This window comes from Elaeis guineensis, chromosome 13, assembly GCF_000442705.2.
Source record: "Elaeis guineensis isolate ETL-2024a chromosome 13, EG11, whole genome shotgun sequence".
NCBI classification, from domain to species: Eukaryota; Viridiplantae; Streptophyta; class Magnoliopsida; order Arecales; family Arecaceae; genus Elaeis; species Elaeis guineensis.
In genome coordinates, this window is record NC_026005.2 from 13,445,274 (window position 1) to 13,460,656 (window position 15,383).

The following is a 15,383-nucleotide window of genomic DNA, read 5'->3' on the forward strand; positions in this document are numbered from 1 at the left end:
AATTATTTTTTGTTTGTATAACACTTATCTACTCAATGTATTACAGATCAAATGTGACATCAACTCATTTTCTTATGGTTGGGTTATGAAGTCACTTTCACGAAAATGGAAAGATTGAAAAAGGTCATCTCAAAGCTAAGTTTTATGATCTATCTTTATCTGCTGTCCAGTAGTGTGATATCGCACCCGATGAGAGAGTCATTTCTGAACAATATGAAGTTCTATTATCATTTTGGAATAGTGATGAAGCGAAGGTAATATGCATAGTTTACTTTTATTATTTCATCTTCAAAATCATAATTATGTAATTTAAATTTTTAAATATACTTAACTATTAAAATTTTCTTTTACTATCTTAGAATCGTAGTACTAAAAATAAATCTAGTCGAGAAAAGCAAGAATTTAGTCATACAGGAGGTACAAAAAGTTTTGCAGCCATCAATGATGAGCAGATAAATACCCAATCTCCTACTTCATGGATAAAAATATATTGCTACATATTAATTTATTTACTAATAAATGCATATCTTATTATTGAGAATCTTATGATTGTAGGCTTCAAAGTCAATTGATGGTAGGCCACCTACACGAGCAAAACTTTTCATTCTTACTCATCAACATAAAGATAAGATTCCTATAAATGATGCAGCAGCGCAAAGAATTGTCTGTCTAATGCTTTAACCACTTATATATTTTTTTTAAATTTATTTTTATATCATTATCTATAATCATCTAAATTGTTGATTTTCTATTTTAGGATGAGCTATGTGAGGCAGCTATCCACAATCCTGAATTAATAGAAAAAGGTGCCGCTCCTGATGATCTATATGCAACAGTCATGGAACAAGAGAAAAATGGGCATATTCGAATGGTAGGATTGGGTCCCTCACCTGAGAATTATTGGGGTAAGATAAAAATCGTGCCGAGGCCATAAAGAAGGTGACTGAAACCATAGAGGAGGTCCGTGTTTTGAAGTAAGAGCTCTAAGTATATCGACAAGAGAAGGAAGAACTATAAGAAAAGTACACAGATGTGCAACAAAAGTATACGGATATGGAGTAAAAATACTCAGAGATGCAAGCTTAGCTTTCTCCTCTCATTCAGATTGTATAAGAACTACGAAATCAGGCAGCCGCAGAGCATAGAATTGATAACTTATATGTGTCCCCCTCATACAATAGACAGGTAGTCCTTCTAGATTTTGCATGAAAATATTTTATGTAATATAGAATTAGTAATATTTTACTTAATTCTTTTATCATTTCATGTAGCCAATTGATGCATCTAACGATCATGAGGATTCACCAACACATCCTCTCAACTCGACATCCTCAAGTCATATTGCTCCAAGTCATTAGATGATATTTTTAAACTTATAATAATTTATTTTATTATTTATTACTTCACATCTGAAGCCTCACTTATTATTACATATTATTCTCTTCATTTGTTTAGCCAATGCATCACCCACTAGAACCATATATATATATATATATATCTATCTCAATATCAATATCTTTTTTCTTTTATTTTTATCTTAAAGATGATAGGTCAGGAATTACATAAACCAATGATATAGCTAAAATCATCTAATAGTTATGCTACAATAAAAGCTAAAAATAATATTTTTATATTATAGAGAAATAGAGCAAAAAGGATAAAGTTACAGCATTCTTCTTCACTAAAGGTAAATGAATCTTGCTTTAAATGACTTATCTTGCAAATTTACTACTCAAGATTTTTTTGATATTTTATATTATTACATATGAATTTCTATTTGTAGGAAGGAGATAAAGATATGATAAAGAGTTCCAAAATACCTCATCTTGACGTTGCAGTAGGAACTCTTATAAGTAAGGATCCCAACAAAGTTGTGGGAAAGAATGCGCTTGGGGCTCAATTTTGGAAGATTTATGTTGAGATGGTAAAAGTAGATAATAAGTCTTTGATAAGACCTGATGGACATTGTAGAAGAATTAAAGATATTATTGGAGCAAACATTACCTGACCTTCGACTTTTGTAATAAACATATTAGCATAATATACTTTATAAATTATTTTATTATTTTTATATACGAATTCACATAATCATGATCTAAATACTTGATTTATTTTTATTTTGCAGGTGGCTCATGCTTAGGAATCAGATGAATTACTTTGGAATTTAGTTTTTCTTTTCCATATTTATGTATATGGTTTTTCATAAATTATAAGATATACTTTGGATTTATCTATTCTATGGAGTGTTTATATTTTTAATTTAAAATTAAATTTATATTTTTAATTTTATCTATGGGATGTTGTTACTGTTTCCAGAAAGCATCAATAAAAAAATTATTGATTTATGTGGATGGTTTAATTAAGAGCACTCTTCAATTTCGTAATTATGGTTGCAGAATGTATTATTTTATGATATATTAATGAGCATCCAATATATATTTCAAATAGATTCTATACAGGTTAAATAAAATAATAATATTTAAGTATTCAAAATAACTATCACTAGCATATGAAATACTGCAAAAAAGCATTCAGAAAATTAAACTATAAAAGCATCGATAAATCTATTATTACAATTTAGATTTTTCTTACTCGCATTTTTAAATGTCACCAATTAAAGTGTAATGACATTTTGTATCGTCGCTATTTACTCCATATCTTTTAACCTTATCTTTAGATGGTATTTTTTAGTACCGTTATATGATTTAGTAGTATTTTAAAAATATTGATAAATATTTAAAAAAATTGATAAAATAAATTTTTTAGCAACATTCATAAAATTATCGCTGGTTAATAATATTTTATCGGTACTTATGAATGCTACTAATTAACATTTAGTAATATTTTGATATGCCACTGTTACTAATATTTTCTTTTACTGATTCTTTGAGTGATATTTGTTTATGCGACTAATTGAATTTGCAGCAACGCTAAAATGTTAGTGAACACTAAAAAAAGAACTGCTATAAATAGTCTTTAAGCGGCATAATAAAAGTATCACTAGTTCATGCTGATGAATCAGCGACATGATTATTGGCGACATTAACTCGACATTTCATTAAAGTGCCGCTTAAGGTATTAGTGGCATTATTTCATACTTTTAGTCATATTTATGTATGCTGGTGAAGACCTATTTTCTTGTAGTGTATATCTTACACACATCTTTCGTTTATTGGACTCTTTTTAAAATCTCAAATCTATATATTTTATTTTTTATTTTCCAATATCTCAAATTTATTTTATTAATTTTTTTTTTGCAACGTGTATTGCACACGTTTATTTGTTGATATTCCATACAAATTACAAGTATAGAAAACAAAACAATAAGGTTTTGTTTGGCATTAGTTTCATTTATTTTATTTCTAAAAAATTAAAACATTAGGATTTTTTATTTTTTTTTTAATTTTAAAAAAAATAAATATATTTTGCATGGTCTAAAAAAATTAAAAGCTTAAAATACTGATGTAGCAATGACAATAGTAACGGTGTTGGTGGTTATGATGGTAACAAGATAGAAAAAATATGGCAAAAACAATAATGGTAATAATTGATATTGATAGTAATAGTACAGCAAAAGGATGGTAGGATGATGATGGTGATAAAAGAGATGGTAGTATGGTGGCAAGGTGGTGAAGATGATAGTAATAGCGATTAAGATGGTAGTAATGTAGTTAAGATGGTGATAGAGTTGCGGGGGCAACAATGGTGTAGATAGTAGTGAAAGTGATGTTTATGAAGACGGTGAAGACAACAACATGACCATTGCGATGCAGTAGTAAAATATAATTTTTTTATTTTTTAAAAATATTATAAATAAATATTTATTTTTATTTTTAAGAAATAATAAAAATATTTTTTGCTAAAATAAAAAAAATAAAAACAATAGCATAAAACATGGTTTTTGTTTCAATTCCTTTATTTTATTTTTGAAAATAAAAAATAATAAAAAAGGGTGATATCAAACGGAGATCTTAATTTATTGATACTTTGAGCGTAATTGCCCTAAATGCAAACAAGCTAGGAAAAACTCTAGCTTGTCTAAAACAAAATTTGGAGCCTAGGACAATCAAATCATATATGGCTCATCCCACCAATCATCCATAACACATCATTATCGACACTTTAGACACGGCGGGGGAACCCAAACCGACACCACTCACTCGCTAATTAGGCATCTCCAGCCATCGAGACCCAGAGTTGGATTTGGGTCACAAGCCAATCCAAGAAGCCGTGGTCAAGACCTAGCCCAACCGTATCATCCTCCCAATGGACTCCATCACATATCAGACGGTCAATCCTGCATCTCTTTCTCTATAAATAATCATCCACATATCAGACGGTCAATCCTGCATCTCTTTCTCTATAAATAATCATCATTGCTAGGGTTTCCAACGCCGCCTCATTTTGTTCCCCCCACCCCCCCCCCAAAAAAACCCTAGCTGTCGGAGAGGAGGGCGAGGATGACGACGCGCTTCAAGAAGAACCGGAAGAAGCGAGGCCACGTGAGCGCCGGCCACGGCCGGATCGGCAAGCACCGGAAGCACCCCGGTGGGCGCGGTAACGCCGGTGGGATGCACCACCACCGGATCCTCTTCGACAAGTACCACCCCGGTTACTTCGGCAAGGTCGGCATGCGTTACTTCCACCGCCTCCGCAACAAGTTCCACTGCCCCACCGTCAACGTCGACCGCCTCTGGTCTCTTGTCCCCGACGACGTCAAGGCCGCCGCCGCCGCCGCCGGCGGAAGCTCCGCCCCCATGATCGACGTCACCCAATTCGGGTATTTCAAGGTGCTCGGCAAGGGTATGCTGCCCCCAACCTGCCCCGTTGTCGTGAAGGCCAAGCTCGTCTCCAAGATCGCCGAGAAGAAGATCAAGGAGGCTGGCGGCGCCGTCGTGCTCACGGCCTGATGGTCATTTCGGCTCTGTTTTTGGTCAGGTCTTGGTTTTTGTCTACTGCTTCTCTGAACTCCGATCTCGTTAGTGGGTTTTAGATCTGGAAACCCGTTTTTATTGGAATCTGGACGTGTTTATATCCAAATTTCGGATCTAATTATATATATGTTTAGAGTAATGAAGTGGGTAAGCATCGATCCATTTACTTGATGATTTAATTTTGTGTAAGATTTGAAATCTCATGATGTTTTTGGCAGATCGATCGGATGAATATCAGGGTATCTTTAGAATCTGTAGTTTTTTAATCGATGAATGGGGTATTTATTTTTGATTTCTGAGATCATGTTGGCATCATTTTGTCTTTGTGAATGTTCGTTAGTATTATCATTGTGAATGTAGTTCTCTGGATCTATGATTGTTGCTATAAAATTTCTGGTCATATATTTTCAAGTTCACCCAATTATCTTCTGAGAAATCAAAGATGGTTGCTATGGTCTTGTGGAGGGCCTAGTTGATCAAATCTTAAGGATAGCTCTGAGGCTAGTAGTGGTGTTGCAGTGGGTACTGGATGGTATTACTTTCTATATGTCGGTATACTACTGTAGCATCTGCATTAGCTTCTTAATTCTGATGGATAATTTTTTTCATGGCTTTTGTTTAACATGAGAGAGTTAATATATGAAGGTGTTTGGGTTTATTTTTGGGTTCCATAGTGATAAGGTTTGTATCATCCTTTGCATCGGACTTAGATTGCTCGATTGTCTGTTTATGAATCTTCACTTCACTTCAACGCATTTGAAGTCTTATGATTTCTTTAAATCATTATATTCCAGACAAAGTTGGATTACTTGTTAAATGTTTTCATTATAGGCTCATGATGCCGAGAATATTTAAAAAAAAAAAAAATTAAATCTGAGTTTCCTACTTTGCAAGTTGTATATTTCATTTTTTACTGCCAGTCAGAAATCATGATCTTCTTCAGTGCGATTGTTATTCGTTATGAAATCCAAGATAAGATATCTGCACAAATCCAACAAGATGCTGTTTGATATTATGTTATTATGATAGTGAATCAAGGCTCAAGAAGATGCCGTGATTGTGAAATTTTTCTGAACTGCTGTGCTTCTATATTGGATCATAATTTCAAAAAACATCTTCCCCCCCTTTTTTTTTTTCCAATGTCATTTCCTAGCTACTGAATTGTTTGTCTTGTTAGGATGAACATTATGGAACTGAAGTTGTTCTAAAATCCCATGTATCGAGCTGTATGCTTATTTTATTTTTATGAGGAGTTTTAGCACTTCATATGATCTTGTCGCTTATTCGCATGATAGTTATATTTGGTGAGGTGACTGTATATTTCACCAAGAATTTGATATTTTTCAATTTATGTTTTACTGTCAAGTATTAATTGTTTTTGGATAAGTATACATTGCGCAAAAACCTCCAGTTTTTTTTTTTTTTTTAATTTGATTGGCTGAATCAATTCATCAATTATCATGAGTTCAAGCTCAAATTCAAGCTTGAACTGCGCATAGACTGAGATTGATGCAGTCTTGGCAGAAGCTCGCAATGGTGTAATAATCAAGCTTGAATTAGACTCAATCAAAGAAAAAACAAGAATCAAGCTCTACAATGATTTTCTACCAGTCTTAAAAGCCTTGACCATTCAGCATCTCTCTTTAGTTTCTAATTCCATCAAGAATTTAAAAAATGGAAAAGCAGAGCACCAACTCGCCATCTCAATCCGACCCGAGATCCCGTCATTCGTCAGATACGGGGCTCAAGTTGAAGTTCGAATGCTTCCTTTAGTGGGCAATGAAGGAAAGTTAACCCGCCTCTCCTGCTTGCTTTCTTTATGGCTATGACGCAAGAACGATCTTAAAAAACGTTTCAAATGTAATTTTTCGTATAAGTTTAATAATTTTTGACGGCATTTACTTCGGCATATTGTAGTCAGGTTTGTTGTTTTTACCGTTTGGCCTCAATTTGTTTGCAATTATTCCCGTCGTCGAAATAGAGAGCGAAGAGATCGTTTGGTGTGCCCACACAGTTGCGGGGTAGCCTTAATTCTTAAAAAAAAAAAAAAAAAAAATGCAGTTGCAGGGTAGCATCTAGTCTTGCTGGCTCCACGGAGGGATCTTGAGGGTGGGTGGCACTGAAGTTGTACAGTCTGGTCGTGAAGGAGGAGCAGTGAGAGCGGTCAATGGAGTGGGCTCCCGAGAGTGTCACCATTTCATCCAACGTCGAGTCCTTCCTTTCGAAGCTCTCCTTGAGTTTGTCGGCAGTGAAGGTTGGGAATGGAATGTTGTCGAGAGCCTCCGACGCCAGAGAAATTCTTCCATCACGCCTCCCAGCCGGCACCTCATAGTCGATGCCGCCGGTTATGTAGGCACTGTCACGGGCGGCGAAGGCGATGATGTCGGCACATGAGACCTTGCAAGGGCATTTGGCTTCTGCTGTGGCCTTTGCTGCATCGATCACTTCGAAGCCTCGCAAGCTGGGGTTGTTTGGCGGAGCCTCCTTCTCTGAAGGGTTCCCAGGAGTTGAGTTGAGAAGAACGGAAGCGTCGTATCTCTGGAACATACATAATTATATTGTGTCGGTTAGGCAACCATTCAACAAATTCTAAGAAATGGTCAATATGAAGTTTGAGGGTTAATTATATTTCATGGATTAGGAATTTAATTTGTTGACCCAGTCATGCCAAAATTCCAAACCTGGATCAGAAATTAATGTATAGAAGCTAACATGCACATTGCACAGCTCTTATGTGCTAATTGAATTAAACATTGAGCTTTAATTTAACTATAAAACATTGCTTGAGTTGGTAGAAAGAACTATAATTTATTAATTGAGGTGGGAAATGATTATTATGGGTTCGGATCCATTTTATAATTTAACATGTTCCTAATAACTGGTTATCACTCTAATAGCTAGCCTCGACAATCTATTTCTTATTAAAACAGTTAGGTTCATAATTTGAGTTCGGAACTTGGAAAAAATAAAGATAAATTAACTAAAATCGAAGCACCATGTAACTAAATAATTTTATTTTAAAAATATGACGTTGATATAAATCAAATTAATTTATGCCAAAAATTTACCTACTAAAGCTCACCTCTGGTTACACTGTCGTACAAGTCATATAATCAATCATTAGTAAAAATGTCCAACCACATGCAATAAATAATAATTTTTTATCCTGACGTCCAACTTAACGGCGTCATCCTCGCCCAACGCCTCCTTGTCGTAATTACTGGAGGATAGCAAAAACAACCCTCACATGACAGCCATCAGATCAGCATCCTACGGTTGTGATCCCGGGTATTCTCGTCCTAATGCACGAGAATCTCTTCGATGTCCAGTTCTACGTCACCCGAATCTTATACGATTTTTTTCTACTTCCCACCTGGATAAAAACCCACGCTTTACTTGCTCGCTCGCCTTTGTTTGTGAGACCAGAGGCCGGCGGTCACATGGCGACCAATCGCCGACTCCTCCTCTCCCTCCTCGCCGTCGCCTTCTTCCTCTCCGCGGCCACATCGCTCGCACGTGCCGGTTCCGGATCAGACTTCGAGGATGCGAACCCGATCCGATACGTTACCGATCGGGACGGATCTACAGAGTCCGCCCTCCTCCGCGTCCTCGGCGGCTCCCGCCACGCCCCCCACTTTGCCCGCTTCGCTCGCAGGTATGCTTCTTTCAATCCCTCTCTCAGTGATCGGACGGTCCGGAAAGGTGGTCCAGTTTGATGATCGATGGTCCTCTTTAGGTATGGGAAGAGGTACGAGTCAACGGAGGAGATGATGCGGAGATTTCGGATTTTTGTGGAGAATTTGGAGCTCATCCGGTCCACCAATAGGAAGGGCCTACCGTATACCCTGGGGATCAACCGTAAGTTTGTGTGGAAGATAGATTCTGGGCCGTCTGATTGATTGGACGGATTTGGGCTAAATCTTGGCCGTCTGATTTGCATCAGGATTCGCGGATTGGAGCTGGGAGGAGTTCCAGGCGAGCCGCCTGGGAGCGGCGCAGAACTGCTCTGCTACTCTGGAGGGCAACCACAGGCTGACCGACGCGGTGCTCCCTGAAATGGTAGGTTCGTGGATGAGTTGATCTCCCACGTGGATTTGAGCTCGGACGGTGGTGATTCGGTAGTGATTTTATGGAACATATATTTTCCGCTGATATGACGAATTTGCCCCTGTAGAAAGACTGGAGGGAGGAGGGAATTGTCAGCCCGGTCAAAACTCAGGGCCAGTGTGGATCCTGCTGGACTTTCAGGTGGGCACTTCTTGTTTTGCATCAAAATGACTCAAATGCCCTTATTCTGCATTAGGTTTGAGAATAGGAAATATCTGAATAGTCTTGTCTTTAAAAAAGAAAAAAAAAATAGAAAAGGAATAGGCGAAGTTGTGTATATTAATTTCTTTTATTTTTGTTTAGCCAAAATTTCTAAAATAACTATTTGCTGTGATGTTTTTATTTTGAATAACGCTGTAATGTTCCCTTAAAAGTTCATACGGACAATCCTCATGCTAGATGGCAAAGAGAGATTGGTGCAAACATAGTAAGTTAGAAGAAATTATATTGTACATCATATGGAGGTGCACCACACCAATCACGATTGCTTATTTGTGTAAACTCGATTCATCAAGTGCTCATCTTGGTGCACCACCATAGGAATGAATGACTATAATTGGTGTGGCACACCGTCACATGGTGCTCATGGTGTAGGATATAATCTCTTATAAATTAGTTGATTATGAAGTTGTTAAGTTAGAGGCTATAGACCTGGCAAACTTTCCACGTGCAACTTATGGATGCTCTGAAGCTTTTTTTTCCTTTAATTTTCGATCTACTAAAATAAAATGGCAGGCATAAATAATGAGTTCAATGGATTATTTTTTTTGCAGCTTTCCTTTCAAATAATTGTAGTTCACAAAACAATTCTTTGCCTATGCTCCATGTTGGTGGGCATAATGCTTATGCCAAGCTTTATGCCTGCAATATTCCTTGATTATATGCCATCGTCATGTTTGTTTTTAGGTTGCATTGACTTTTGATGTGGGTCCCGTTTGTGAAATAGGTTATGATTGGAGTTGTAAACATGCTGTATTTGAATCAGGGTTTTTCTTGTTGGATTTGTCTTGATTTTTGATTTTGTAATTGGAAATAAGTATTTAAAATTCTAGTTGATATTAATTTTTTTTTAATAAGAAATCTAGTATCAATCTCGAACTATAACTTCCTTACAATGGGGAGCTACAAATTTAATAAATGCAATATCTTTATTTGTATGCCATGTGTTTAAATCTTATGATAATAATCATTTTCTGTCTAATAGGAAAATAATGATCATGAATCAAGACCTACCGTGCAAATTCTAAGTTCTAATTATATTGAATTTGAAAGTTCAAAAGTTTATATGTACATTAAATCAACATGAAAAGCCACATCTGCTGATAAATGTGTTATTTATAAATGTATGCATATACTGCTTGGAAAATAGTCACACATGGTAGGGGTTTGGCCATTGCCATATGGAACCCGATGAGCATATATGTTCTAGTTTTGGCATCAAAATTGATTATTGTTAACAATCAGGTTAGATTGTTTGTCTTACCATTCTGCAGCTCTATTTTTAATCTTATGGTGCTCAGTTAATATTAGGGGTGCAATTGAGCCGAGTCGAGCCGAATCGAGTAGCTGGAAGCTCGAACTCGATTTGACTCAAAATACTCGGACTTAAAACTCAACTCGAGATCAATAGAGCCTTAATATCTCAAGCTTGAGCTTGGCTTGATGAAAAATAAGCAAAACTCGAGATCGACTCGAATATCAACCGAACCATACTCGAGCTTGAAATAACATATATATATTATTATATATGTTATAAATAAAAATAATATTATAAAAAATATATATAAATTTGAGTAGGCTCGCGAGTTTTCGAATCGAGTATCTTACTATTTGAGCTCGATAATAACCAAGTCGAGTCGAACTTGGACTCGAGTCGAGCTCGAGTAGCTCATGAGTGGTTCGACTCGTTTGCACCCCTATTCAATATGTTGCATGTGGATCACCTATGTTATAGTGATCACTTATCATCCTACTCAGGAACTCTTTCATCTTCACATCTTAAATATGATGGTCAATGAATTTTTGAGGCAGTAAATGAAGCATTGGTCAAAGCTCATTATTTTGCTTAATCAGTCAAAAGTAGATCTATAACCATTTTGAGTCTAAACTTGGATGAACTAGTGAGTCAAAAATAGAGGGAGTGTGTGCATTCTGTTTTATCCTAGAAACACTTAAACTTGGATGAACTAGAGAGTCAAAAAAAAAGGGGAGTGGGTGCATGCCTCTCGTATCCCGACATCATGTACCAGGACAGAACTTCGGGATTGTTATAGTACTTGAGTTGGAGTTAAGACTCTCCAGTGAAATCCATAGTGAAGGTACTGCAATCCGTTTATAAGGCAATTTGTTTTATCTAGAATTCTTTAATAGGCTCTCTCATATCTGGACCCTTTACTTCATCTATCCTTTGAGTTGAATGGAAGGCTTCATGTTGTATTGCTGCCCATTTTAGGGAATTATACATTACTGAAGCTGAGCTTTCAGGTCTCTTAATAAAATTCATGCACATGATACGGAAAACAAGGACCAAGCTTGTGGGTTATAATTGATATTTATCATAAAATTCAATGTTTGATTTAATTCTTTTCTTTTGTGTGTGTGTGTGTGTGTGTGTTGCAAACACCCAGGCCTTGGACAAAATCATCTGCCAATGGACAAGTCGCCTTTATCAATGACTGGACTGAGTAGGAATCTGAAGAGTTTATCTATGATCAGTCTCAGATATCATCCTAACAATTCACTGCCACAAATAAAAATCATATCTGTAATTTATGCACTTTGATTTGTAAACCTTCTCCAGTCAGTCTTATTATGTTTTGTGTCTACCATCATCATTGCCTGTTCCAAATCCTTGTCAAACTATTCAGGTCTTGCTTTCCAATTCCCAACTTCCTGGGCATGAAATTATGCCCTTTCATTGAGTAGCACCTGCAAATTTTCATTGCAAAATCTTCTATTAGCATTGTAAATCAATGAGCATGGTTATCTATTGACTTTGATCTACCCACAATCCACATGATGTATTTTTTGTTGACATCTGAGACATACTCCAAATTTTAAATAGAAACCCACCAGCTTCCAACTCATTATGTCATTATTCAATCTCCTGGATTCTTTGCGCAATTTTTCTGTCTCCCTCTTTCTCTTAAGCAACCTAACATTCTTCCGCATATCTCTATTTATTTTCTGGTGTCGACTTTGACTTGTTCTGCCAGAGTCATTTCAAGAGTCACAAGGAACACTAGTTATTATAGTTGATCAAAATTCATTTTCTGCCAAATTAAAGAAAATTGAATCAATTAGCCAATAAGATCCTAACCATATTGATGTAATCCATATTCTGACCTCCATTCGCGTTATTTGGGTTCTATTATCAATTGTTGGCAGCAAGGTACCAGGTGCTGTACCAGTCAGGAATCGGGCTGATATGGTACGGTACTATACCCTACCAACACATGGTATGCAATCAGGTAGTGATAACTTATGGTTGGTGGCGGCGGCATCAAAGTGAAGAAAGGGGACTAGGGTTTCGAAGATGAGAGAGAGAGAGAGATGGGGTGGGGGATTTTATATTGAAATACTGATCCAGCCTGATTTTAATATGTTCCGACTCTGCCTCGAACCAAAGCTGCACACTGACGTGGTTCCATACTGATTTGGTTCAGTACACCCTGAACTAGGCTGTCCTGCTGGTTTTGCAGAGCTTGGTTGTTGGAATGAGATTGTACAAAATGTTGAAAAGCTTATAAAGTATAAAACAATGCTATCATGATTATTACCTATAATCTATGCAAACATTTTTTCATTTTATTGATACTTCCTCCGAAGATTTTTAGCTAGATACGGGATGACATTACTTTTGCTATATCACTTTTATTACTGATAAATCTTGAACATATACATTAACTAAATGTATTCAGACCAAGCTTTGGTAAATGGAGTTTAGAGGTCATTTTTAAGATCTTATATCTCTATGGAGTTCCTAGAGTAGCAAAATTTTGTAATTCATTATGAGATCTAACAATGGCAACCCACAAATTGGCAGCACTACTGGGGCACTTGAGGCAGCATACACACAGGCAACAGGAAAGAGTATCTCTCTGTCAGAGCAGCAGCTGGTTGACTGTGCCAATGCATTTAATAACTTTGGATGCCATGGAGGGTTGCCTTCTCAGGCTTTCGAATACATAAAGTACAATGGGGGCCTTGACACTGAAGAGTCATACCCATATACTGCAGCCAATGGCATCTGCAACTTTAAGCCAGAGAATGTTGGTGTCAGAGTCGCTGATTCCATCAACATAACCCTGGTGAGAGGATGTAGACATATTACTCATTTGGTTTCATAAGAATATGCTAAATGGTAACCTTTCTTGACTTCCTTCCAAATACTCTGGATATTAACATAGATTTCAGCTTTGTATGAGCTCACATGTTTATGATTGACGGATAGAATTGGAAACTTCACTGCAAGTTTTCAAACCGAGACCATGTGATCTTCAATATATGTTTCTATAAATGAACTGAACTCATAATGGTAATGATTAGTTCTACTTATTCTCTCTTTTGGAAAGGGGGCAGAGGATGAACTAAAACATGCGGTTGGAGTGGTCCGTCCTGTTAGTGTTGCATTTCAAGTGGTTAAAGATTTCAGATTCTACAAGGGAGGAGTTTACTCCAGTGATACCTGTGGCAGCACTCAAATGGTAACTTTTGATAAGTTCTCTATTTGATTATCCAATTGCTGCTATGGAATAAGCTCTCTATTTGATTATGCCATTGCTGGCATGGAAGGGGAATATCATTTCTTTCATCTATACAACACTTGAAATCTCTAGTTCCAAGTAGCCACCATTTTTCTTGTCACAGACAAGCAATATATTACCATAAAAAAAATAGTATTAGCTTGTATCATTTAGTCAATATAACTAACATTACTATCAGTTAACATATCTGCAAACCTGTTGGAAATTTGTAGGATGTAAATCATGCTGTTCTGGCTGTTGGTTATGGGGTCGAGGATGGCATTCCATATTGGTTGATCAAGAACTCATGGGGAGAAGATTGGGGACTAGATGGCTACTTCAAGATGGAGTTGGGAAAGAACATGTGTGGTAAGTATCTTGGACTGTATTCAAACTGGTTTCTGTATTTAATAAACCACAATTACATCTGACAGGCCTTGTGACAGTTGATCTTCTCTTAGAGTTGGTCACATATTCATCCTTTGACCTGGACCTGTCAACCAAACCATTTTACTTCTCGTTCCATTATGTTATGCTCAACCACATGCACTCCAAATGTAGTCCTTGGCCCCAATATCACCACATCCCCACAGCATTCTTATCTCTGGTACACATCATATTTGCAACTATCCCTATAACTATTGTTAAACAAAATCCAAAATAGGGTACTGCATGACCATTTGTGACCATTTAACTCAAATAATATTCCCATGTCTCGCATTATGATATCATCTGACTCTACCATAATTTATTAGGCAGTTGAAAGCTGATTTGCTGATTGTTAATGCAGGTGTTGCAACTTGCGCTTCCTACCCTATTATTGCTGAGTAACATAAACTGAAGAAATAGAGGCATTTGCAGTTGCTTGGAATTGTAAAGCTTTCAGTATTTATGTCTCCTGAACTTCTATTGGCATTGTATAATTTATAGAGGGGACCATACATGGTCATTTGAACTTGCTGTTCCTCTATTTGATGCTGAGTTGATTAGCCCTTTATCTGTTCCATTTTTTTTTTTTAATGTATGACCACAAAGTAAGCTTTTGATCTTTCTGAAACTCGGGATCATGGCGGTTGGCTATAAAGTGAGAAGCTGAAGCTTTCTACCCATCCTGCCCAGAAGGCATGCACTTCCCACTAGGGTTAAGGCAAGCTAGTGAACCATAGAACTAGATTTTACCCATAAGAGGGCAAATGATATAAAAGCTATGTTACTTTGTCCTTATTGCTGAAGCAATGAACTGACCAATATATGCTTGAGAATATGATGAATTTACTGTGAAAACGGATCTTCAATTTTGCATAATATGTCCAGTACATCTGATGCTTTATGCAAAAACTAGGGATGTAAATCACTTACACAACTTATGCTATGTTTGATAGAGGGGATAACTTTGAAGAGTTACAATCTCTACCGATATGATAGTTTATTTTTGTATCTTATCGGAGCATTAATTGGAGGACCAAGTGACACCATTGATTTATATGATTAAAATTACATTGAGAAAAAAATATAATTAGAAAGAATAACTTGTTCCTGAAACATTTTACTCTTCAATTTTTAATGAAATAAAATTATTGAAACAAGTTATCCGAAC

The 15,383-nt window shown here is 36.4% G+C and overlaps 3 protein-coding genes across 3 annotated transcripts; 2 read left to right on the forward strand and 1 right to left on the reverse strand.

Annotated features, from left to right (window-relative positions):
• The first annotated feature begins 4,406 nt into the window (after positions 1 to 4,406).
• LOC140853257 (large ribosomal subunit protein uL15x-like) lies at positions 4,407 to 5,113 on the forward strand. Its single transcript, XM_073247615.1, has one exon. It carries the CDS (start codon positions 4,461 to 4,463, stop codon positions 4,908 to 4,910), a length of 450 nt encoding a protein of 149 aa, XP_073103716.1. The 5' UTR covers positions 4,407 to 4,460; the 3' UTR covers positions 4,911 to 5,113.
• Positions 5,114 to 6,678: 1,565 nt separating this feature from the next.
• On the reverse strand, positions 6,679 to 7,481 carry LOC105036233 (peroxidase 5-like). The gene is made up of 3 exons (XM_073247187.1): positions 7,066 to 7,481; positions 6,871 to 6,960; positions 6,679 to 6,757 (listed from the first exon to the last, which is right to left on the reverse strand). Exons 1-3 carry the CDS (start codon positions 7,479 to 7,481, stop codon positions 6,679 to 6,681), a joined length of 585 nt encoding a protein of 194 aa, XP_073103288.1.
• Positions 7,482 to 8,221: 740 nt separating this feature from the next.
• LOC105036231 (vanillin synthase, chloroplastic) lies at positions 8,222 to 14,743 on the forward strand. The gene is made up of 8 exons (XM_010911996.4): positions 8,222 to 8,589; positions 8,671 to 8,792; positions 8,878 to 8,993; positions 9,109 to 9,182; positions 13,087 to 13,351; positions 13,616 to 13,747; positions 14,020 to 14,155; positions 14,577 to 14,743. Exons 1-8 carry the CDS (start codon positions 8,237 to 8,239, stop codon positions 14,615 to 14,617), a joined length of 1,239 nt encoding a protein of 412 aa, XP_010910298.2. The 5' UTR covers positions 8,222 to 8,236; the 3' UTR covers positions 14,618 to 14,743.
• The last annotated feature ends 640 nt before the right edge of the window (positions 14,744 to 15,383 follow it).